Source organism: Botrytis sinoallii, assembly GCF_014898435.1.
Source record: "Botrytis sinoallii strain Bc 23 chromosome Unknown BSIN_013, whole genome shotgun sequence".
Lineage (NCBI taxonomy): Eukaryota > Fungi > Ascomycota > Leotiomycetes > Helotiales > Sclerotiniaceae > Botrytis > Botrytis sinoallii.
In genome coordinates, this window is record NW_024066040.1 from 260955 (window position 1) to 286112 (window position 25158).

Sequence of the window (25158 nt, forward strand, 5' to 3'; positions counted from 1 at the left end):
TGATCGTGCGAGTGCCTCGTCCGACGACCTGAATTTTTGTTGTTCCTGCCTCAACGTAATCTGATGCTGGTGAAGGTGTATATTCATGTCCGTCAAGAAGATCGATATTGTTAACGAGGTGCATGGCGCCACCGCTGTCAAGTATAGTACTGTCAGAGAGTTGATGGAGTGGATCAGAAGTAGTAGTATAAATCCCATGACTCGTAGAGCCTTGGATAAGACAGGCAACTGTTCTTGATCCAGGGTCTCTTGAATCATATGATTGAGAGGTACTACCTCTTGAGTTGATCCATCCCTTCTGCTCCCAGGCTTTGCGTATATTCGACCATCGATCTTCCTTGATCCTTCCTCGTATGTCATTGCATTCCTTCTCTGTCAATGAGATTGAATTCCGAGAGTCGCATTTTCCGGTGAGTGCGAACTCAACTAACCAGCATGTCTTGGGATAGTGACTACCACCCGCCTTTCCATTCTTCCAATCAGATTCCGACTTACAAGGGCATTCATATCGACCAGTTGCCTTTTTGGGGCCTCCTCTCCGAGCATTGCCTTGCTTTCCTTGCGGATTACCAGGGTTATGCTTAGGTTCAGAGTTGATTGTCGAGAATATACCCTTGCCCTTGGGTGCTAGAGAGTCCTGATAGACTAAGCCACCAAAGATATCTCCGAATTGCTTCAAAGAGTAATTGGGAATTCCAAGTTGATTGTTGGTCTCGATCTGAATGAGCATGGTGCTTGCCCAAGTGGGGAGCATACGTGCTCCCACAGCCTGTAGGAAGTTGATGATTGCTAAGTCATCCTCTACTTCGACATGATATGATTTTGCGGTAGTATAAGCTTTAGTCCATTCGTTATGCCACTTGATCGGATCAGTTCGACCTACGGTTGCTTGCTGAAGAACGTTTCGATATTCTTGAGCAATAGCAGATTTTGCTGTTGTGATGGTAGGTGCGAGCTTATCCTGTAGCTTCTGAATGATCGTTTTGAGTGGTAAAGCTTTTCCATCACTGTTGTCAAGAGTAAGTTCCATAAGGTGGGATGAGTCCACTGTTTCCGTAATCCATTCGTAGACATCCTGATACGATTTATGCATGATATTGTACTTGTCCCTCTGGTAGCGGTACTCTCCTTGAAGTGCGGAGTGTTCTGCTGAGATATCTTGAAAGGTACTTGCTTTAGGCCTCACAGGCTTAAGCATTGGCTCTTTAGAGGATTGTGATGGAGTCATCTTAGTGTCTCCTTCTGAGTCCTTCTGTTGAGATTGTTCATAAGCATCGAGATCAGCGAGGTACTTTGCATTATTGTTCAAATCGTATTTTCTCATGAGATCGACGATCGTAATGAGCTCAGGTGGGTCCTTGGTGAGCCAGTCTTCTTCGTCGGTGGGGATCAACTGGTGAAGAGTTTTTCCATCTTCCGAGGATTCTCCGGAACTGATCGGAGTGATCGGAATGGTCTTGGAATCAGATGGTTTGACGTCCTTCCAGATACCTTTCGATATACAAAGGTGTTGTAGATTCAGGAACCATCTTGACCAGTGTCCACGGGTAACGAGTCTGGTGACTTCTGAGGAATTGGATTTAGACATGACGAGTTTGTAAAGATGAATAGGAGAGAGTATATATGAATCAGAGTGATCAAAAGACGTATATGAATAATGAGGGCGCAGTATGAGTGCCAACCGGGCTCATAACTATCACGGAGGTAATAGCTATGTCTAATGGTCACTTTGATCAGGAGATAGGTATATAGAGTGATAATAAACTAGATTGACTTGAGGTGTGATCATAAGGATCATACCTGCTTTATATACCCTGATCAGGCGATGGAGTCGCCTAATTAGGTATATAGGGTACACAAATGAACTGAGTGAAATAGTTTTAGTAATCATGGGAATGAGTACTCCGGAGGAGTACTAGGATTAATACCGTAGGGTTACACTATACGGTGAATTCCGTGACATATTATTATTCTAGGTACCTCAATACCTTCAAGCTTTCCTTTGCCTTCTGAAAACCCTCAATTCGAAATCTCTAGCTCTATTCTATTAATTAATCAGCTAATCAGTTTGAAAAAAGAGTTAAAGAGTTCAATTTACTTAATGACCTTTTTATTATTTAAAATACAATTAATACTATTTATATATTCAATCAGAATAAGAAACAATACTTTATAATACCTCTTAGCAATCAAAACAACAATTTAAAATATAAACAAAGCAACTATATCAAAGAAAGCAATCCTAAAAGCAAGAGATCTTATAGTACTAGTCTCAACTCTTTCTCAATTATATGATAAGCAATTGAAGCTATTAGATTTCTTAGAGATTTTTAGAGAATATATCGAAAAAGGAAAGCTTATTATAGCCTCCAATATTATTATATTCCAAATCACTCACCTCGAATCAGCTATATGGAAAATCGAATTCCAAGTTAAAACACTAGCCAAAAACCCAATCCCAATTACTACAATATCAATTAAATCAACTTTTGTAATTATAGTAAAAGAAGGAGAATGGAATCTAGTCAGTAAAGGAAAAGCTATTAAGCCTACTTCAATAAACAAAAAGATTGAAATCACTCAAAGACAATTAATCCTGATCAAACTAGAGATTATGAATACTATCTTCTTCTTATTTATATCAATATGAAATCAAATAAATAAAGCATTCAGAAAACTGGAATCAAAGGCCTAGTTGTAGTAGTAGTAACCCTATCTCTGAATAGTAATATAATAATTATTACAAATACTCCTTTTATATTACAACTTTTGATAGAAAAGAAGGCAATCTGGAATAATCTCATCAAATTCGAAAGAATTCAAAAGGATTAAGAATGGTATAAAATTATTATCCACAAAATCCCAATAAGAGAATTCTCAGGATTGAAAGGAATGGATTTCATTTTAAAGGAAATCAAAACCTTTAACCCGGATTTCAAGCTTATAGGAACCCCTTTTTAGCTTATATTATTATTAAAAAGAGCTTATTAACAGAAAGAAGCTATAGTAATTGCTTTGCAATAAAATCAAAAGCAAAACTAGCTATTCGGAAACGACTATATATTGCTAGTATTAGTACAAGAGTAGAAAAATTCTACGAATCTAAACCAACTACACAATACCTAAAATGTTAAGGATTTGAATATTAGGATACACATTATAAAAGGAATCCCTCCTGTAAACTCTATAGAGACAACACATAACATCAATACACTTATATATGATATATAATATCAAAGGAAAATTCTATCAATATCTCACTGCTCAATGCTTAAACTATTAAGGAAATTATATAGCAAATTCAAAATCTGTGAAATCTACTAAGTAATCCAACAAAAGGCAAATAACATTAATATATAAGCTATACTAATATTCGAATCCTTCAAATAAATCTTAATAGGAGCTTATAAACTATAGAGAATGTTTTTATAGCTTGCAATAAAGCTCAATATCGATCTTATTATGATTTAAGAATTATAAATTATTAAATATAAAATCGATTATTCAAACTCGAGATTAATTATACACTCCAATTTCATATAAACACTTCCAAAATTCAATCCTAATCTCTGGTTATGTATTCTACTATACACTTTAAAAACTCTTCAGGCTATAATTCATCTAGCTTCCGATTCTTTAATAGATTCCGATATACAAATCTTTAGATATCAAAACAAAAATAAAACCTTTTAAATTATTAATATATATAATAAAGTCGATCAAATCAAAAAGAAAGGTTTCACAATCGAAAGATATCTATATAATATATCTATCTTACAAGAAACCATCCTATTAGGCGACTTCAATACTCATCATTCTTGGTGAGATCCTTTTTCGAAGAAAAGCAAAAACACTAATCAATTAGCTGAATAATTTGAAGATCAGAATCTCATTCTTTTCAATAAACCTAAAATCAATATCTTTTATCAAACTAATTTTCTTAATCCAAGCATCCTTGATTTTATACTAGCGTTAGAGGGAATCTCTTCTCAAATTCAAAACTAGCAAATACTCCTAAATATAAAGTCTGATCATTCAAAAATACTATTCGAATTAAAAGGAAAAGAAACCCCAAATACTCCTAATACAGAATTGATAGTTAAATATAATATCAAACTAGTGAATTGAGAAAAATTCGAATCAATACTCAAATCAAAATCCTTACATTCCTTTATTCTTTTTATTTTAGATTTAATCACTTCAACTAAAAAGAATTCATTAAATTTTTTAAAAAATAAAAACAATTACTATTTAATTCTAAATCAAACAGCAAGCGAATTTATTAGAATCATTCAAAAAGTAATAGAAAAATATATATCTAAAATTGTTTTAATTAAAAGAGCTAAATCATAATAATCATTTGAATTAAAAAATCTTCAAAAGAATTAGGAAAAGTAAAGCAATTAATTGAATCAAATTTAGAGGATTTTAACTTTAAGGAAGAATATCGAATTGTTAGAAACAAATATTTTTAAGTGATTAAAATAGCAAAAAGAATTATTAAAACGAATTTCTAGAAAAGGAGGATATACAAACCATATTCAAAGTAATAGTCTACACTAAAGATTATTAAGATCAAAGAATACCGGATATTTCAACAAAAAGCTTGTTTGAAGAAAAGTGTTCCGCTTTTAGATTGACTCTATTTCCATCTCCTTCTATTATTACAAAACCATAATGGGAAGGATACAAACAATCCAAAAAATGGGAATGGCCTAATCTTTTTCAAATCGAATTAAATAATACCTGCTTAGTTAAGATATAAGAAAAAACTCTTGGTTTAAATAAAATCACTTAAAAGATTATTATAAAAGTTTATAAAGTTATTCTACAAACCTTTTTTACTTTTTTTAGCAAACTTATTAATCTAGAATATCATTCTCAATGCTGAAAACAAGCTACTAAGACTATTTTAAAGAAAGCTTCAAAACCAGATTATTCAATTCCAAAAGCATATAGAATTATTGTATTATTAAATTGTCTTGAAAAAATAAGCGAAAGGATTCTAACCCAGCGATTAGAATATTTAGCGGAAACTACTCACCTCCTATATAAAAGTCAAATGGGAGGTTGGTAAAAGAAATTAGTAATTGATACTGCATTTCTATTAACTATAGAAATCGAAAGAAACAAACAAACCAATAAGAAAACCTCAATATTATTTATAAATATAAAAGGAGCCTTCAATTACATCTTGAAAAATCGATTATTAGATATTTATAAGAAATTAAAACTATCTACAAATCTTATAGTCTGGATAGCCTCATTTCTTTAATAAAAACAATTAAAACTATTTTTTAATAATCAAACCGAATTTTTCAAGCCAATTTCGATTGGAATACTATAAGGCAATTCAATCTCTCCAATTCTTCTTCTTATATATATTAGAGATCTTTTTTTATTCAATTCAATAAAATTCCTCTTTTATATTGATAATATTGCTTTAATTACCAATTTTTCTATATAGAAAAAGAATATCAAATCTTTAGAAAAAGCTACAAAATAAATCTACAAACTCAGCTTAAAAAATACTATTCAATTCGATTTAGCAAAAACTAAATTAATACACTTCTTATTATCTAATTTAACAAAAAACTACCTAATTACATTACTCAATTCAAAAACAATTATACTCCAATCTCTAATCAGATGATTGGGAATATAATTCGATCCGAGCCTCAAATTTGATTAATATATTAATATTCGAATTATACAAGCCAAAGGAGCATTCTATTGAATGGTTTGATTAGCTAATATCGAAAAGGGTTTTAGTTCTAAAGCCTTTAGACAGCTATATAGCATATATGATTAGTATAGCTGATTACGGATTAGTGATTTGGTGGAAAGGCTAAACGCAATTCAAGAATATAATACAATCACTTCAAAACCTAGTTTTTCGAAAGATATTAGGAGTTTTCATATATGCAACACACTGCGCTGCACTAGAACACATACAAAAGCTACCCTTACAGGATAAAGCAGCTCTCAATCAAAACATTATATAAAAGATCGGAAAGCGCGCACGGAGGCGCTCAGAGGATCGGAGACAAAAGCGCAAGCGCGCTAGCTATCGCTTGGGAGGCTACTGAGGGTATTGAGACCTCATTTTTAGGAGAGGGGGATCATGTAAATTAGAGATTATCCCGCAGTTAGCCCAACCGTAATGCCCCCTGGGAGGCTCGCCTATACGGCCCGGTTGAAAATTACTAATAATAATAATAATAATAATAATTAGGAGTTTTCAAAACTGTTCTAATTCTTTCAATGAAAGTAGAAGCAGGCCTAAAAACCCTCAAAAATTCGATTAGATTCGAATATTAGATAATACATATTCCATTTAGCTAAACTTACAACAAATCATTTAATCAATATCGAAAAAGTATTATTAATTCAATATCAAGCCAATTTGGATGTGATCCCTATTCTTCGAAAAAAACGATATAAATCTACTCAACTGGATAGAATAAGGGAATCGACAAACCAGGACTTCAATCCTTTCTTACTCGAAAAGATCATTTATTTTAACTTTTTTTATAGAAAAGAGAAACTCTTTTTTGAGTTAATATTAACAATTTATCAAAAGAAGATGCTGTTATTCTTTACAATATTGTTTTTCAAATATAGAGATAAGGATATTACCTATATTTATATTGATACTTTTTTTATTGAGAAGGGAATTAATATTGGGGTAGGTATAATAGCTATATAGTTAAATAATCGAATTCTATATTAAGAGCGAAGTAATATTAATACTAATCAATTGATATATAATGAAGAGCTTTTTGGAATTATAAGAGCTATCGAATATACTAGTTCAATTGCTTATACTAATCAAAAGTTCAAAATCTATTCGGATAATCAAACTAGTTTATACCACTTAAAAACTCCTTTAAATCATTTAGAACAAACCAATCAGATAAAAGCAATCAAGGTAGCAGAAATCATCAAAACAAAAGGAGCTGAAATCTTGTTAAATTGGGTTTCTGGATATATTTTAGTTGAAGGAAATGAGCTAGCAGATAAACTAGTTAAAGAAGCAATTATAATACAACCCATCTCGAATGAAACAAGCTTTGGACTATTAGGTATGATTGTCAAAGAATATACCTCAAATCAATAACTTGATACTTTTAATCAATACAAACTCAGATCAAACTAATCCCTATCAACTTACTCAAAGCTATTTCCATAGAAAATAGATTCCAAAATCAAACTATTAAGCAAAACTATTCGAAATACTACTAGTGTATTTTTTCAATTCAAATTAGATTACGGATATATTAAATCCTACTTATATCGTTTCAAACTCATTAATAACAAATGTATATACAGCAATATTGAGGCATCACAACATCTTCTTACCAGCTATCCTATATATAAAACAGAAAGAAAAGAAATCTTTAAGAAAATCCCATTATCCAAAATCATTATATAATTCTTATTGTATATAAAGATAGGTATCGAATTAACTATCAAATTTATTAATATCATTAAAATCACTATAAAAGCATAGCATCTAGCAAAAACTCTTAAACAAGAAGTAATAAAAAAAGAAGTAGTAATAAAAAAAAAGAGAGGAAAAAAGAATGAAGAAGAAGTAGTTGAGGAAATAAAAGAAGGGTTTGACCTTCTTATAATTTCTTAAGTTTCAAAATTTTCTTATTATATGTAATACATATAATAAGCAGACATTGTTCCCCAGCATTTGTTTTCACTTCCCCAATTAGATTATATCCAATATTGTAAATTAAAAAGTTACCCGTTAGGCCCTTAGGGCCTAGTCGTCCTATATAGTCTTGGACTGAAGATGGACGTTAATAAAATCAAATCAAAAAAAACTCCGTACCTCTGCTGTTATTTCGCCGTGAATTATCTGTATACATAGCTACTTTATTACAAATTGTAAAACACGTAAAGCTTATTCTCATTGGATGTAATCTATGAGGCTGTCATATCAGTTCATGTGCTAAAATTGCCGTAAAACCTGATCGGCAAAATCGTCACTTTGTCAGCCATTTTTTAATTTTCTAAAACACCCCCGACGAGGTAGCCATAATAAACTCATTAACCACAACTCGCGATCCAAGAACAAAATTTGCGCACTCCATCAAAAATTCTGAAAACGATAGGATGAACAACTCGAATTCCATTCAGAAGCCAAATGTAGCTGTTGAACCCTTCAGTGATTCGAGAGTATCAAATGGAGTGGATTTGACCGGCCTCAAGAGAAAATCCCGTGCAGAAGGCTCAGAAGATGCGGATTTTGGAGAAGAGACCATGAGCGAGGGAAAACAAGAAGAAAGGTCGACCATTCGACAAGCCATTCATCTTCAGTTCCAGAAGGCGATCAGGAAAGCAATCTTGGCACTTTTCCTCATGGTGAAGCCTCATCCTGCGATTCTGCAAGCAATTTCTAACGACAAATCCGCACTTATGCAAGTTGAGACTGGCAAAAGAGAGGTCGCAGAAGCAAATCTAGGACAAGTCGACTACGCTCCAATGATAGATGTTGCGGAGAGTAATACTTAGAGGGATAAAGATAATGAGGAAGAAGAGAGAGCTACTCCGTCTATAATCCAGCGAAGTATGTCTATCTTCTCAAAAATCACCTACACTCTAACTGAAAATATAGAAACATCGAAAACTGTGGCAGAGTCTACATCCTTCCTCCCAAACGAAGTCGTAGTCAAGATCTTCGAAGCCATCTTGCGATTGCCACGAGAGCCCGACACACCGCCAACTTCGAATCAAGACTCAAAATCAACTTTAAATTCGACAGAAGATGAGGACGATAGTCATTGGGATATGTATACAAATGGCGAAATGTCATACAACCTTGGAAGAAAGGAGTTTGGGATAGATAACGATGGAATCATTGAGGCTATTTGTTTTGCTCTTACATGTCCTAGATATTGGATTGTCTTCCGCGATCTCTGGTGTTATTCAGATACCAACAAGATCGTCAAAGACTTCGGGCTATCGATGCCACAGGAGCTTGTTCTCGCACCTCTTCTAGAAACATGGATGGGTGAAAAGTACCGTCGTTCAAACCTCCTCACTATAAATCCTGCATGGTCTATAGAGATAGGCGAGGATGGATCTCAAGGATACATCAACATGTTTCTTTCAAGAAGTGTCTATGGCCAGGGGGATAATGAACGTGATCTGCAAAAGGAGCAGTCTTTATGGGACAGGTACAAGGCTAGGTCTCAAATACTAGATTGCAGTGAAGGTGATAACTTGGAGTATTTTGTATTTAGTGGACAGTCTCCGGAATATTATCCTAAAATCCCGCTGCCGAGTCCTTTCAGAATGGGTAGCAGCTGGTATCTAAAAGCAGCCAAACAGTATCGGGATACGTTCATAAATTGGCAATTCACATATTCCGATTATGATTTTGTGCCGGATTTTGAGGACAACGGTAAGGACATTGGTCCCCTGAGCTGTGCAATGCAACGTTCTTGGGAATCATTTCGAAAATCAGCAATCTTCGAATGGGTCGAAAGGATTCAGTCTCCTAGGGATCGTCCCTTGACTCAAGTCCAAGATGAGTCACTTCAAGTTGCAACTGATATACTTGAGCTTCATCGGGATGTTACACAATTCGATATGATAGTTGATTTTTACGAATTTGGGTACAAAGTTGGATGGGAAGAAATCTCTGGGCCTTTCCCAACAGATAATTGGGAAACGTACGCATATGACGCTATGTGTTCTACAGTCTTTTATGGGCATGATTTGTGGGAGCCGGAACTTCCTCTCTACTAGTAGTCAACTTAGCAATATAGGTACAACTGATTATATATCCAAAATTGAATCTCACAATCTCCGTAATGTGCGTGAAATTGTTATATACGTATGATATCGAAGATCATTATGTGGTCAAGAACTCTTCACACATATGATAATCGAGATTCATTTAGCTTTAAATCTCTTGCAATGCATATACAAGATGGCACGTTGTCTATAAGCTATTACCAAGATGCAAGAATACTTGTGACTAGATACGAGAAACCATATTCCTTCATCTGGTTGACAGTAATTCCTTAGTAGATCGTCTTGTCAACACAGTTGCCTTTGTATACGAGTACATTTGATCATGGTGGCATTGCAAGCATGTATCATCACGTCCAACAGCACATGTAGCAACGATTACAGCAAAGAGTCAATTCCCAAAAGGCGTACCCAGCAGAAAGATATCAAGACGCATTCTCTTTTCAACATCTTGTACAAACTGACGGTCTACATCATCATGTCTCCCGGGACTTAACGTTATCAGTCTCTACAATCTGGGCGAACGCCGGTATCCGGCTGCGGCTATCCAATCTCGAGAATTCGTGGTAAGTTGGTTCCGAGTTAAATTAAACAACATCGATTGACCCAAATACTGTGACGTCAAATAGGCTTGGTACACGTACAAATGCTCCTCGTTTTAAAAACGGATTCATCGATTAGCACATGCTTCAGTCCTGGCGGATCAATTTTGGGGCAAATTCAAGACGCTATAGGTGATAGGAAGGTGATTGAGTGGGGTTTGAAGAGAGTTCGGCGTTGATTGTCTCGTTCTAAGTGAGTCTAGATCCAGGATTTGTGATGAAAGAGGTATGCGAGGAATTCAAGGCATGATTTGAGTCATTTTCAGGTCAGTAGCACAAGTAGAGTTGATATATGCTCCGGAATCATGATAGTAGGTGGTGTGCAAATTAAACCTGAGTCTCTCTACAATATTACTTCTTATCTGACTGAAATTCTTTTATTCGACCCAGAGAATTCTTTCAAGCACGCCGCTGACTGTTATTGCCATGATCATTGACCAGCAAACTTGTTGTGAGGACCGCATATATTACTAAAAATTAAACAGCAAATTGTGCAAACATGTTGGTGAAAGGGGAATGATAGTGGGAAGAGTAAACAGTTTCTGCAATCCTCAAAAAGCATTTCTCTTTGCTGAATCTTTTAGGTGGTTGATTCTGCTAGAATATCTAGATTCCTTGTTGAATTTCGCTACTATACTCACTTATAGCACTTTAATGGTGCATTTGTTTATTATATGAAAAAATGTTCCTTAACGTATGGCTGACGGGCCAACCCCTCTAATTCAGGATAACATCTCGTACATCGCCGCGCGCCCCGCGTGTACGCGCAGTGATCCAATCAATGCTTGACTTAAAGTTACTTGTTTTTATGATATCAGCGATCAAACCTTACAGGATTTGAAACATCTTACCACTTACGGAACCTTTGCTGAGATAACTCACACATAGTTTTGTTCTATGGGCGGTCCGAACTGGTACCAATGTCTACTCGCTTAGCGATGACGCTGTGGTTCGGACCCAGTTTTGATTGGCCCGGATGCAACGAAAACTCACTAGCCAATTGAGGCGCAGATTTAAAGGTACCTAGGCCGGGCGTGTAATTAACAAATCCAAGCAGGGAAGGTTGATTACCGTATAAAAAAAGTTGGATATTCTCGCAACATTTGAAGTTGTATTTTTGAAACCGAAGTCTTCAAACTTTTTACATCAACATTGCAAATCTCGAAACGTTAACACCAGCAGCTTTCGCACGTCAAGAGGCAAGCCGCAGAGATCTGTGTTTAATTACCCTCTTTTTCCACAGAGTTTCAAGAATCACGGGGAAAATTTGTCTCCCAAATAATCTAAAGACCTTCAATAAATGAATCGAAACAACTACGTTACATTACAAGAACCCACTTCCAGAACTCTCCTTCCATCACCTTTCAATCGACTTCAAACATCCGCTAACTTTACGAGCGCCCCATCACAATACCTTTTCAGAGCTGGAGAGCGCAATAGAAAACAGTTCTTCGAAAAAGAAGAAGGCCTAGATGACTGGGTTCATATCATGCCAGAGTTGATCAGCGATCACGATGCTAAATTCAAATGCCATACCTCCAAGCTAGGATCTCCATTCGAGTTTGTTGAGAAGAGCTCTGTTAGATTGAAGCGTAGCAGAAAACAGCGTAGAGGTACGAGGTTTTTTCAAAACACTAGACCTGGTCGACGATTGAAGTCGACGGAAGAGCTCAAAGAATCAAAGTTGTGAGCAGGCGGGAGGCTCCATTCGAATGATGAGAGATGGCGCTGGGATGCACTTCTAGGACGAATGGGCTCAGAGTTAGCTGAGTTGTGACACCGTGAGATTAGCAGAAGTAGTTGCGCAGGATGGATAGGTAGATGTTTTACGGGTAGTTAAGCAATGATTATCAAATTTTCAGAAAGGAAAAGAGTTCATTCCAGTTAATAGGTATGAATAGAAAATCAACTTTTATTTCTTACTGACCTGGACGCCCCAGGCACAAATTCTACAACCTCCAGATAAACATAGGCTACAGGTCTTTACAAGCATCTTCACGGATAATTGACGTGATGTGAATCTTAGTATTTATGGATGTGTGTCATGTGACCTTTCAAGATACTTGTGGAATAAATTTGTGTCATCATATCATTTCACGCGATAATATCTTTTTGCAAGATTCCGAATGCTATTGATAAAACTATTGAGTTGTGTATAGTGTCACCTTTCTATGCGCTCAAAACGTGCAAAGGCCTGCTGCGTATATTAGTACGTTTATTAGTCTCCTAGAACTTTATGAAATGCTAAAAGAAGAAGCAGGAGTACCAACAAAAGGCTGTGAACATACAGTACTAGTCAACTGCTATCAGCCGAAACCCAATTTCACACCAAAAATCAGCATTTTGCTATATTTTTAAATATAAAAATCTTTATAAATAATAATTGATACTCTCAATATTTAAAAAATCTAAGAAATTTCTAATATTAAAATTTATAAGATTGAATTAAAATCTTAAAAAAGTTACTTGATTTTTGTTTATTTTACTAATAAATTTAATCATTTTGAAAATATTCTAATTTTCAATCTATATAATAAAATCAATAAAATCTAAAAAATAATTGATTTAATTTTTATCAAATTGTTATTAAAAATAAATTAATAAATGATAATAGAAAGTTATATTATATTAATAATAATAAGAAAATTTATAATTGTAAATAATGAGTTTTGGTGTGAAAATGTGTTTCGGCTGATAGCAGTTAGTACTTGCTGTATGTTCAAAATAATGATATCACAGCCTCTAAATGAAAATTACAGCGTACCTATCTGAGCTTTGTAAGATTTTACACATTACGGTTCAGCCGTAATAGCATATATCTCAAATGGACGAACGGCCTCAGAACATTGTTAAATTCTCAAGCCCAACTCGTGCTAGCGCGGCAGGTATTACAAAGCCGAAATCGGTGATGCTGATTGATAAACTGTGCCAGAGCCGTATGTGATTGAGAGAGGATTTATATAGCCTCAACGCGCCCCGAAATAAAGGGTACTCTTCGTCACATACTCGTAAACATCCAGCTCTGATGAGTCCGAAATTCATTTCGTGTCAATTCCAATCATTCAACATCACGTAAAATATCACGATCAGAGTTTCCAATTGAATGAGCGATCCTGCTTATGTTATCATCAAACTCAATCCGAATCAACAAGATATCTGATTCTCCCCCCCCCCCCCCCCCCCCCCCAATATGCCAAAACAAGTCAGAAGAAGATACCCCCGCGACCATCGCAAAAACTTAATCAGTTCTCAAGCCATCTTTCCCATTCTCTTTACCTACTCCATTCTGAGGCCAATCTTACCCCTTCTCGGAATCACTCTCTTGAAAAAAGAAAAGGTCTACTCGCCAAAGCCAAGGAGGCTCACGGACGCAAGACCAAGAGAAGACTAGCATTTAGAAGAAAGCTCGAAAGGGGAGTTGTGCTCTGCCAAATTCGTCGAGAAAATGTTAAAAAGCTTGCCATTGATAGTCAATCAAACAATTCAGCCTCGAAAAGAAGCTCCTCTGATCATAAACTTAGTTTCAGAAAGTGAGGATGCAGGCATTGAGGAACTAGAGAGCGAGGAACACGAAAGTGAGAATGAGACCAGGAGTGAAGATGGTACTGAAGAAGGTGAAGAGATAGCCAGGCCAAATTCGAGCAGTGGAAAAAACACCCGGAGTATTCCAATTGTTGCAAGCCGTTGGAGTCGGGTATATTCGTATCAGCAAAGTAGCAAAATGGCAGATGGTGAAGGAAAAAAAGAAGATCGCTCTGTTTCAATTAGAAAATATACAGCAAAAATTAAGAGCCTGCCGCTCAATAAAGACATACCTAAGAGACACAAGGGCAGTAGCACTGATTTCAGAAACGAAAAAGATCAATACAGTGAAGAGTACGATGATAGCAAGGAGGAAAAGGGTATTCGTTTTCCGCTTTTAGCATATACAGGAAATTCTCTGAACCTTCCGATCGCTAAGGGCACGGTCCCTGGACCCAAGTATGGCAGAGAACTTTCGTTGGCACTTCAACGGCTAGAAGAACACACTATTCCAAGTTCAAAGAATTCAAGACAAACACCTCATTGCGCGAATCATCATAGCAATATGAATCAAAAAGGTCAGAGATACATCCATGGAAGAAAGGTTACGCCGAAGATTCACAAAACAAACGGGAGCATTATCTCATCATCAATACCAGAACTCAAGACGAAGGAACTTTCACGCGGTAAAGACATAGTGACTCGGAGAGTCAAGCGAGGAAGAAACGGCATGCCGAAGACACCAGAAGATAGGAAAGGTAGTGGAACCGAAGAAGAGAACAAAGAAGATTCTGCAATCCTTCTCGCACAGTCACATTCAACTCCCTCTAAACACACATCACCAGCACATGCCAGCATGGCTCTAGAGCACAAGTTGAAGTCGAACGCCATGCCAAGTATTGCACAAGAACAGGAGAATAAGGGACAACCGAATTATCTCTCCCATCCATCTCCTCCTTTACTAGATGGATCAAGATCGAAGCGCCAAAAGACAGCGGCTGTCAGTTCGCGGAACGAAGTGAATAAGGACATTGATGGAGTGCTTCGAGTTGGGTCCATGAATCGACCCATCCCAGAGAAAGTTACAAATCGTCGTTCGTCTACAGAAGTTATTAGAACCAAACCAGCAAAATTTTTCACCGATCTTCCAGGGTTGGTAATTCGTCAAATCGTCGACACCGTTTGTGAGCAGGAAGGTGAAAAACTCATCTCCTCAATATGTTTCGGGCTCACTTGTAAACTTCACTGGGCTTTTTTCAAGGCCCGATGGTGTCCTCCAGGCACTGATAGGATCTACGAGGGATATCTACCAAAAGAAGACCAAGCACTTCTCGCACCTTTGCTGCAGAATTGGGTTCCAGAAAGATATCGAATGATGTCGGGCAAAGGTGGTAAAGGTGGTCCAAGCTTAGTCCCAATGTTTCTTTCAAAGAATCAATACGGGGAAGGATATACGAGAGAAGAGGGAAGATTAGAGAAAAGATATATTGCCTGTCTCTCAATCCTCGATGCTACCAATCAAGATGGTCTACAGCTAAAGCCCAGCCGCGGCTTACATGCGATGATAGATAACACGATTGATTTGCCAAGCCCGCATGGAATGGGTCATTCTTGGTACGATGCTAGTGCCTCTGAATACTTATTTCTGGTTGAGGGATGGGAATATTCAACATTGAATGGTGAAGGTCCTGGATTCAAAGCCATTTGTGAGTCGTGGCATACTTTTCAAAATACATGTTTGTGGGACTGGGTCAATGGCAAGAATTTCAATCAGTTTTGTGAAGATTGGATGGATGACGAAGGAATGAAAGGAAGGCAGAAGGTCAAACAGACTTTAATCAAGTTTGACAAGAAAGTGAAACATTTTCAGGCAAGTAACCATGATTTGGAAGATACGGTTATCGCTGGTGCTGTTGGTGCTGTTGATGAAATGGTGATGGAGGATATTATCCAGGTGTTATGAGTTCGTGATGGAAGCCATTAGACAGGTCAGTCTGAGGTATGGATAGGCATTAGATGAAATTTCAATATTATGTCATTTTTTTGGAACTGTCGCACAACCGCTGAGATATTTCCAAAAGACGATTGAATTTTACCGCCAGCCGATACCATCGTCAAAAAAGTTTTCAACTATCATGATTATCAAAACAGAACCCACAGTGTATGCCATAGCGATATCCCTAGCCCTAATTCCAACCAGCTAATAATCTTCGTCTTCATCCTCCCATAGCTTATATCCTTCCAGGAACTGCTCTTCATATGCTTCTAACTTTTGTTTCGCAGCGAAAAGCTCATATTGGCCACCATCGTTGGGCGACTCCTCCTCCGTGTAGTCCCCTACCCAGTCTTTAAAAGGGCTGGAGAAGTAATTGGTCCAGAAGCCATCCAAGGCTTCTTCCCAACGAACTCCCGATCCATACCTCCAGAGCTTTGCTCTCTGCAAGATATCATTGAGTGCTCTTTCGTTCCACTCGACACCTTCGCCGAATGGTGAGACAAGCGTTCTGTAAAGAGGGTAACCTCGACCCCCTGGTTGTGGAATTTGTAGAGTAATACGGCTGTAGTATTTGCCAGTCATAGCAGTCTCTTCGTCGCTACCTCTCTTGCCGTAAACCTGTCGTGATAGATACATCACGTTGCATTGATTGCCAACTGCCAGTGACAAGGTTTTCTTGGAGGCAATTCGGTAACTTAATCCCATCCACTTATTCAATCGTGGTGCTAATTTTATTTTAGTCAATGTTGAGAGCTTTGAGTAGTTGCGATGATGCTGTCGCTTTTTGTAGCACCAAAATGCTTTCCTGGTAAGTCCCAGGCAAATCAACGTCGCGATGTCATTCTTTTCGTAAAGCAAATTGAGAACGCGGAGAAATACTTCGTGCGGAATCACCAAGTCTGTGCCGTCATCTCTTATGAGAAAAGCTTAGCCGAGAATTAGTCTCAGATCCCTTCAATTGCAAGCGCCATGATCTCGGTGGCTTACCTTGTGCTAGGTCCCTGTGTTTTGCCTTCACTTTCAGGACTCCTCCAACAACAACTCCATCCTCTCCGGCCTCTCCTTCCAGAACAGGGATGCTGCGCCGTCGTTTCTGTTGTCTGGCTGAGGCTATTTGTTGGTCTAAAGCCCTCTTGTTATTAGGTTTAGTGGCGGACCTCAGCACCCGCCCCGAGGTAAGCGCTTGGCTCATCATATTATTAGATGGCGCCGAGCCTACTGGTAACTCTGCGTCTTGTAGAGAATGCGAGCTTGAAGTATTATTGCTCGTCATTGTCAAAATCTGGTGGTTGAAAGTTTGGTATAATTTAAGTAAACAGAAAGCAAATAGTAGTCAAGAGAAGTTTTGAGAAGTTTTATGTGTTTCAATAAAGTAGTTTGAAGACTGATATGTCCAAGAAAGTAATCTTTCAGTACACTGGCTCAACCTAATTTACCAGCTGCTGTAAAACGCTTATAGTCACAAGCGAACCCGAGGGCCGAGGGCCAAGGCCCAAAATATAATTTCTGAAGGCTATGACATAATTGAAGAGTGTAGTAAAGGCTTTTCAATTGTGATTAGAGTAAAGAGAATAGTTTTTAAATTAGTTTACCAGAAAATGGTGATGAAGTATACAAAATCACATCTTATGTACATACTAGGTTAGGGATTGAGTAAAGCCTGTCTATATCCTAGAATATATTATAACTTCAAGCTTAATTTTGTGAGTCCTTGTTAAGTGCCCTTCTGAATCGGAAGCTGTGAAGATCATATGTTATCAGTGACCATGTAACAATAGAATATAGGGATTAAAAGGCTTTGCAAAATGATGGGGGATAACAGTGTATGACACCATAATTGCTAGACTAAGAACAAGGAATAGCTAGGAAAGATTGATTGAGTTACAAATACCTACTCATATAGGCATAAGATGTGGGATAGCTATCCATTAATACTTCTGTGACATACTGGGGGCAAACTCCAGTTCGGTCGACCTTAAGTTTTACGCGAGTTTTCTTCCAATATCAAGCACTGTGCAATCAATTGTTGTTTTGATATTGCAGTTTGCATTAGAAACTTCATCAATTCTTTGAAATTCAGTGAGCCGTTGTTGGTTAAGGATAAAGATAGACCTGAAAATAAGACAGACAATCATCAAAGTGTCAAGTAGGAAAAAAACACCCCTTTCTTTCTGAACACGAATAGCAATTTTTACAGATATGCATGAATTGCCCATTTTGGTTAGCACACAGGATTAGTTGCACAATGGGAACAAACAGAACAGTCATAAGATGATCATCTTGTTTGTAATATGGCTTTGATTTTTGTCTAATGAGAAACATTTGCCAAGCTAAAATCGATGCTATGAACAACTAAACACAACACTCTACCACAACTTCAACAAACTAAACCCAAAATTATCTTTTCATCATATAAAGCCAAGATGATCCTTATTCAAAATGCAAATATCTCATATCATCCTAGGATGGAAAACATTTAGTTTTGCATGATGCTTTTCCTTTGCCTTACTTTTGCTCTTTCTGCTGACTATGCTACTCGTGGATTGTACATAGAATCTACTCTCTTCAACTCTTTTTTGACTCTCAATACCTCAGTTATAAGACTATCTTCGTTATCCTTGCTCATTGCCTATGCATGAACATTGGTTCTCTTGAAAGAGAACCAAGCTCTCTGTGTTCCCTCTCTGTCCCATCCTTTCCAGCAGACAACGACGTCATTGTAATAATCGATAGCTACAGCATCATACCATTCTTGAACCATACCGAAAGGCTTGGGCGGTCTGAGTTCACATGGAAGCTTAGAAGACCATGTAGTATAGGAGAAACATGATGCCAACCTCGCTTTACATGACACACCAAAGACCAAGTCAAATTGGTTCATTTGTCTTTTCTCGTGTTTGTAACAGTGAGCTTTGTGTAGAATTATCTTTCGGTCCGTATATCACTCAACTGATCTTGTCTCTTCCTCATCCCAATCAAGCCCATATCGATAGACTTCGCGAGACAAAAATAGCGTTTTGTCATGAGTATGGCACAGAAGATCAAAATCCAGAACGCTACTATGCCCGAGGTTTGCAATTCGCGCCACTCGATATTCGTACAGCATCCAGGATCATAGTAAAGATATGAAGCCCTTTTCTAGTGCACGGCGCCGAGTTCAAGTGTGTTTGCTGATTCCCCAAAGGGTAAACCACATGGACCAGGTTCGGTAATTATAGAAGTCAGAATGGAGACTTTGGTATCTGAAGTAGATTGAAGTCAACGACTATATCACAGATGGTTCATCTAGCATAGGTTATAAAAGTCACTATGATTTACCTACTTCGCCCATAAAGTCTTTAAGGCTACTGATTCTGGAATGATTCTCTTAGCCCTTGAGAGTGCTGACACTGTGGTCAAGAGTCTCCTGAACATCAGAAAGAGGCTTCTTTGAAGACAAGCTTTTATTGATAGCCTTGTTAACACCTTCGAGATCTTTGCGCTTTTTGACCTTCTTGGTGCGTTGTTTCGCTGCGTTTATACAACCCATCTTTCACGAAATTGGATCAAGAAAACCTTGAAAGGGATTGTTATCTCTGGAGGCGAGTTGGTGTCATATCATTTCTATTATACGTGAGCTGATATGACCCTTAAACAGGCAAGATCATTGGAGAAACGAACTCTCTACGGATTAGCCTAATAATGGGCATCTCAGCTATAAAAAGAAGGAGGCCTGCAACCAAGCTAATTTTATGTCCAACCAATGTCTAAAATCAATAACAGGATTTTTTTATCAGTCTTTTTTGTCAGTCTTTTTTAAGAAACCTGACTTTGAAGTTCGCTCGATAAATATTCAAGTCCTGATGTTAGGAATTGGTGCTGGGTGCTGTAGTAGTAAATTTTGACAACAAGCCGCTAAACTAGAATTTCTGCACCACTCCCCTCTTTCTGTATATAGGTACTCTATATAGGAATTAGTCGGCAGCTTAAAGAGCCGACTATCAGTGAATATAAATTCTCAAATAAGACCGGAAATTTGTGGCTGTATTCCCCGAGCCCAAAATCGGCCAGCCAAGGTCCACCCCCCCCCCCCCCCCCCCCCCCCGCACAAACTTTAATGTCTCAACAACAACACCAAACTTTTGAGAGGTTTCCAAAACAGTGTACAAAACATTTTCAAACAAGCTTCACATTCTAACAGCATCTATCCCCAAATAAAAATGGGAAACGAAGTATCAGCACAAAGGGTTACCTTTGGTTCACGTCCACCACACAAGCAAGTCCAACAAGAAGCCTCCCCGAATACAGATGCTCCTTCCACCAACAAACGCAAACGTGAGGATTCTGAAGAAGATCACTCAAGTGAAAATGTCAGCAAACACAGGAAATTGCACCAAAATGAGAATAGTGGTCATAGCATTCTCAATTCTGAGTCTCTGATAGTTATCCTGAAATGTGGTAAGTATTTTGACCTGTTTTTAATTTCTACTTAAATATTAACAAGATCAAAGATTCCTTATCATCACTTCAGAGGGTTTCTCAACAGAAGGACCCCATGAGAACAAAGAAAAATAGCGGTTTCACTAAAGAAGAAAACAACGCCCATGCAGTTCTGAATAGGTATGTTAAAAGAGAACTGGAATACATAAACAGGGAGAAACAAAAGTGAAGACGCTTGAGAAAGCAACGGGAAAAGGCAATGGCCTGCACACCTGGACGTGATCCAATTGGAACCCCATCTTCGGCTGATCTACAAGGTATAATCCTCACTAAATCAGTCTCTGTCTGGTTTGGTTTACTGATTACTTGTTAGCCACCACCTCGACTGTTCCTCCAAATCATTCAGTGCTTATAGCTCCTGGTACGAATTTAGATTCTAAGATCAAGGAGAAGCCCGAAATTACAGTGAAGTCCGGATTAAAAGCTTTCCCAGACGCTTCCCCAGACACGAATACATCAACAGGCTCTGCTGCCCAGATCAAGGATTAACTGATCGTGAAGTTGAAATTACCAAAAGAAATAAGTGGTTGCTTTTATTCCTATTATTACATTCTTCATTCGTTTATGATAGTTATCATAGCTAATGGACGTCTAATCATAGCTATTGGACGTCTAATCAGTTCTTGTTGAAGACAAAGTAGCTTATACCTTTCAATGGATTCAGATGTTGGATTAAAGGAGCATTAGTGGTGGACAAGAGAGTTGTAGCAGCAAGGCACATTGGTGGAACGATAATTAATAGGATATACCGAGTTTTGAATACAATTTTAGCTCTTCTATTCCATCAGTAATCTCAATGAATGTTAATTTGGATTCCCTCAGTGTTATTCAGAGAATTCCAAAGCTATTGATATGAAATTTTGAGCTTGACTTTGAGAACTCAAAATTCAGCTGTCCATGAGTCTCGAACATGCTCTGTTCCAACATAGAGTAAACTCAGTTAAATCATGCATTTAAGAACTGTGTATTTTGTTTAAACGCTGTAAACTTCTCTTGAATAAAAATGACAGGTTTTTCTTGCCATAGTTGTTCTCTTGGCATATTTCCTTATCCCCACCATGTACCTAGGTAGTTCTCCAGTTCTTTGATATAGCTCGGCTGGCTTTTAAATTTAGCCGAACCCGAGACTATTCCCGTTCCTCTTCCAGAATGTTCATCTTCAACCTCGCAATTACTAAACTACTGAATTATTCAAACAACTCTCTTCATCAATTGGTTTGATTTGGAATTGATTGAAATTCCCACAAAACCCTAATGCAATAAATGCATTCTTCGTGTCAACAAAACTCGCAACCAGCCTTTTAAGCTATCTTTCTTCTCAGCCTACACAATCAATAACACGATCACTTACTTTGTGTCTTCCGATATATGAAATAAAATCTACTAGCCACAAGCATCGGCCATGGCGCAATGTTCCACAGAGATCGATATCCATGCTCCAAGGATCGTCTATCCAAACACAGGCAAAGAATCAATCACGACAATGGCAGCAGCTACGCCCCACAGCAAACAACTCATACCACCTGAGATCATTCTCCGGCTCATCGAAGCTATGGTAGAAGCCGACGACGAGAAATTGAATCGACCTACAATAATCTGCCTCGGTCTTACCGCGCGTCTCTACTGGAACTTCCTAAAAACACAATATCCTATGCAACAGAGATCAACTACCTCATCATGTTTCCCGACTTCCTTGGAACAACCTTTTCTCGATAGATACGGCATGAGACGACTCGCGCAGGCACTGAAGACATGGATTGGACCTGACTATCGCCAGGTCTCGGAACTCTTCCTCAACGAGACGATTGGCTGCCAGATCATGTTCTTACGCCGCGAGGTGTACGGAGATGTATCTAAAGACGACTACATCCACCCTCGTGAAAAGGAATTAGCAGAGAGACTTCGACATTGGAAGGAGTTTCCATTTAAAGATTGGCCATCAAATGTACCTATCCATTCCCCAATACTGAAGACATTGTCAAATCCTTACGGAATGGGTATGCAATGGTATCCCAAAGCCGCCCGGGAACTACTCAATATAATCGACAGCTGTCAGAGATATGAAAGAAACAATGTTTCGATTGTTGGCCGTCATCCCGAAGGCATTCAGTTTTCGTTTTATCTTTCGCATCTCGATAGCATATTGTGGAAATGGGTACGTAAGAGGGACAAAAAAGATACAACAGAGTTGAAAAAGCTTAAGAGGCAAGTGAGACATTCAGATCATGTATTTGGAAGGCTATGACACTAGAATTCACTGCATGTAATGAGGGATACCGGCTATGATGTGAAGATGGAGATCAAAGATGCTGTGAGGATTCATAATAAGTCCACTAAATCACTTATTAATATCTTACTAAATAAGGGATATCTTGATGACTAATACACATATAATATGATCTTATATTATAAAATCATATTATCATATAGTTGTATAATAGTATCTCTTATCAAATTGATTTATAATGGAATAGAATGAAATGGAACTAGATGGAAGTATACAGGAAATATCGCTAAATTGATTGGTTGTACTTTCTTTTTATTATCTAAAATGATTCTATAAGATACGATTTAAATCGATCTTATTTATAAGCATAGAATATACTGGAATTTCATTATAAACTATATAAACCTAGAATATTCTTTAAAGAAAATCTAGGAAAAGCAAGCAATTCATCTCAACTCAGCCTAGCTCTTCTAAATTGACTTCAATTCAACTCTTATTCTATATATTCGATTTATCCCTCAAGCTTAAACTGACTAGATCTTCCACTATCATTATAATAATACTATTCCTTATTATTATAAAAGCTAACCTCCAAGAGATGCCAACAACACATAATGTACAGTGATAAGCACCTTATTCAAAGGAGCAGGGAATCCATTGTTATCTGGCTTGGTTTCATGGTTCAATTCTTAGATTGTGATCAGCGTGCTGGTTCGATACCTTCAGCCCTTGAAGTGCTGCTTCTTCCCCCTTCAACAATCTGCAATGCTAGCTTACGGGTTCTGCACACCATCGGGACGGATCTAGGGAGTATGGCGGGGTCTTCCTATTATCAATTGTGTTACATTGCGAAAGCTCCTGTAGGACAGGCTAGTAGAGAAATATTCTGTGTTCATTAGTTCCACAGAATGCAGTGAGAATAATTATCAGCAATATGCAATTCAAAGTTCAGAATTTATGTGCTACATGGATGGTGATGTGAAATGGATACGCTCGGAATAATCAGGAAGTGAAATCAGACACAAGCTCTTGTACCAAGCTAGTGAAACGTGCTTTTACTGTCAGTAATCTGAGCAGCCATGTGCAGTCTATTGTTACACTCTCGCATCGAACTCATAAAACTAGTCACAATCAAGGCCTTGTCTAACGTCAGAGTATCAGGAATAGCTCGCGATCTTGTATTAATTTGAATTACAAACCTTTCAAGCTGCTAATTATACATGAGCTGAGTCAACTCATGATGAAAATCTACGCCCAATGGCACTCTACCCTCAAAATGCCTGCATGTAGAACTATTAGAAGCACAGGAGAACGACAAGTCCGCCTCGTCTTTATGCACGTTCCACCTCTCTAATCCAACGGACCCCAAGACTCCTCGATATCTCTCTCAAAGTTTCTCAACACTTCTTTCATTGAAGTTTCTTTCGGGAAACAGATTGCCTTGAGAATCCAGTCCTCGCCATCATAATGCATCAGCCATTTGAAAATATTGTGATCCGGTATTTTCTGCATAACATCATCCTTGCTTGAGCCATCTTGTATGTAATGACCCCTATGTAAATTATCACAACCGTTATAAGTCCAATTCGGCTTCCTTGAATAGGGAGGATTGTATTGGCCGGATTCAGTACGTGAAACCTTATTCTGCGGAGGTGTACCACCAAACTCTTCTCCTTCGTAATGGGCCCATGCTCGCAGACTACTATGCATGTATTCTTGCCAAAGGCGCTGGCGAGCGGGATACTCTGGCGATTCTCGACCCTCGAACCAGGAACCGATTGGTTTTCCGCTGCCTTTGTCCCAATTCTGGATAATGCAAATCAACAAGGACTTAGCCATCTCTTCATACCAATCTGTCCCCTTTCTAGTTGGATCTGGAATGCGGAGACCACTGTATAATGCAGGTCTGTAGCCCGGACTGCTTAGCAGAGCTATGAAATTATTGTAGTCTTCGAATCTCTGGCACAGAGCTCGTTCTTTTGCATCTGTGTCGCCATAGACTTTGCGTGAGAGAAACCTGGTATGTTGTGGAATAAAGCTGCCGAGTCGATTGTATCCATGGTCTCTGAGCGCATGATTCGATATTGATCTCCCATCCAGTTCTTGAGAAGTGGAGCTAGCACTCTCTTTTCCTTTCTGGTAAGACGAATTCCAAATCGATGGCGATATTTTGCGACATAACGATAGTAGATACGGGCGGAAAGAGAATACACCAGATTGTCGGCATATCATGTTTCTTGTAGAGGAGATCGAGGATCTTGTAAACAATCTCAGGTGGAACAATTCGCTTTTGGTCTGGAAGAAGATCATATACTGTTAGTCACTTAAAAGTAGAAGGATAGAGATTGGAGTCTGTCTTACCGTATTGAGAAGAAGGAGCCAAATCCAAATCAGTAGAGGCTACAAGATTCTGGCCAGCGTCTACTGTCATGCTTGTCTTATTGTGGTAGTTCATATCTCCAACCTTTTGGGCGGCTACCGCGTCTTGATCAGATGTCGCGGTAACCATCTGATCCCAAATATCCATTGTGAACTGATTCATTTCTGTATGTGCTTGG

At 37.9% G+C, this 25158-nt stretch overlaps 7 protein-coding genes across 7 annotated transcripts; 5 read left to right on the forward strand and 2 right to left on the reverse strand.

The window, feature by feature from the left end:
• Positions 1 to 8130: 8130 nt before the first annotated feature.
• Positions 8131 to 9768, forward strand: EAF02_007544 (uncharacterized protein; the record flags this gene model as incomplete). Its single annotated transcript, XM_038903592.1, has 2 exons — positions 8131 to 8484; positions 8530 to 9768. 2 exons carry the CDS (start codon positions 8131 to 8133, stop codon positions 9766 to 9768), a joined length of 1593 nt encoding a protein of 530 aa, XP_038756406.1.
• A 1908-nt stretch (positions 9769 to 11676) lies between these two features.
• On the forward strand, positions 11677 to 12066 carry EAF02_007545 (uncharacterized protein; the record flags this gene model as incomplete). Its single annotated transcript, XM_038903593.1, has 1 exon — positions 11677 to 12066. One exon carries the CDS (start codon positions 11677 to 11679, stop codon positions 12064 to 12066), a length of 390 nt encoding a protein of 129 aa, XP_038756407.1.
• Positions 12067 to 13821: 1755 nt separating this feature from the next.
• On the forward strand, positions 13822 to 15861 carry EAF02_007546 (uncharacterized protein; the record flags this gene model as incomplete). Its single annotated transcript, XM_038903594.1, has 1 exon — positions 13822 to 15861. One exon carries the CDS (start codon positions 13822 to 13824, stop codon positions 15859 to 15861), a length of 2040 nt encoding a protein of 679 aa, XP_038756408.1.
• A 237-nt stretch (positions 15862 to 16098) lies between these two features.
• Positions 16099 to 17167, reverse strand: EAF02_007547 (uncharacterized protein; the record flags this gene model as incomplete). Its single annotated transcript, XM_038903595.1, has 2 exons — positions 16099 to 16820; positions 16882 to 17167. The coding sequence occupies 2 exons, from the start codon at positions 17165 to 17167 to the stop codon at positions 16099 to 16101; spliced, it is 1008 nt and encodes a 335-aa protein (XP_038756409.1).
• Positions 17168 to 20093: 2926 nt separating this feature from the next.
• EAF02_007548 (uncharacterized protein) lies at positions 20094 to 20862 on the forward strand (the record flags this gene model as incomplete). Its single annotated transcript, XM_038903596.1, has 4 exons — positions 20094 to 20331; positions 20385 to 20493; positions 20545 to 20630; positions 20687 to 20862. 4 exons carry the CDS (start codon positions 20094 to 20096, stop codon positions 20860 to 20862), a joined length of 609 nt encoding a protein of 202 aa, XP_038756410.1.
• Positions 20863 to 21775: 913 nt separating this feature from the next.
• Positions 21776 to 22618, forward strand: EAF02_007549 (uncharacterized protein; the record flags this gene model as incomplete). The annotated part of the gene is made up of 1 exon (XM_038903597.1): positions 21776 to 22618. The coding sequence occupies one exon, from the start codon at positions 21776 to 21778 to the stop codon at positions 22616 to 22618; it is 843 nt and encodes a 280-aa protein (XP_038756411.1).
• Positions 22619 to 23950: 1332 nt separating this feature from the next.
• EAF02_007550 (uncharacterized protein) lies at positions 23951 to 25127 on the reverse strand (the record flags this gene model as incomplete). The annotated part of the gene is made up of 3 exons (XM_038903598.1): positions 23951 to 24736; positions 24795 to 24895; positions 24962 to 25127. The coding sequence occupies 3 exons, from the start codon at positions 25125 to 25127 to the stop codon at positions 23951 to 23953; spliced, it is 1053 nt and encodes a 350-aa protein (XP_038756412.1).
• Positions 25128 to 25158: the final 31 nt, after the last annotated feature.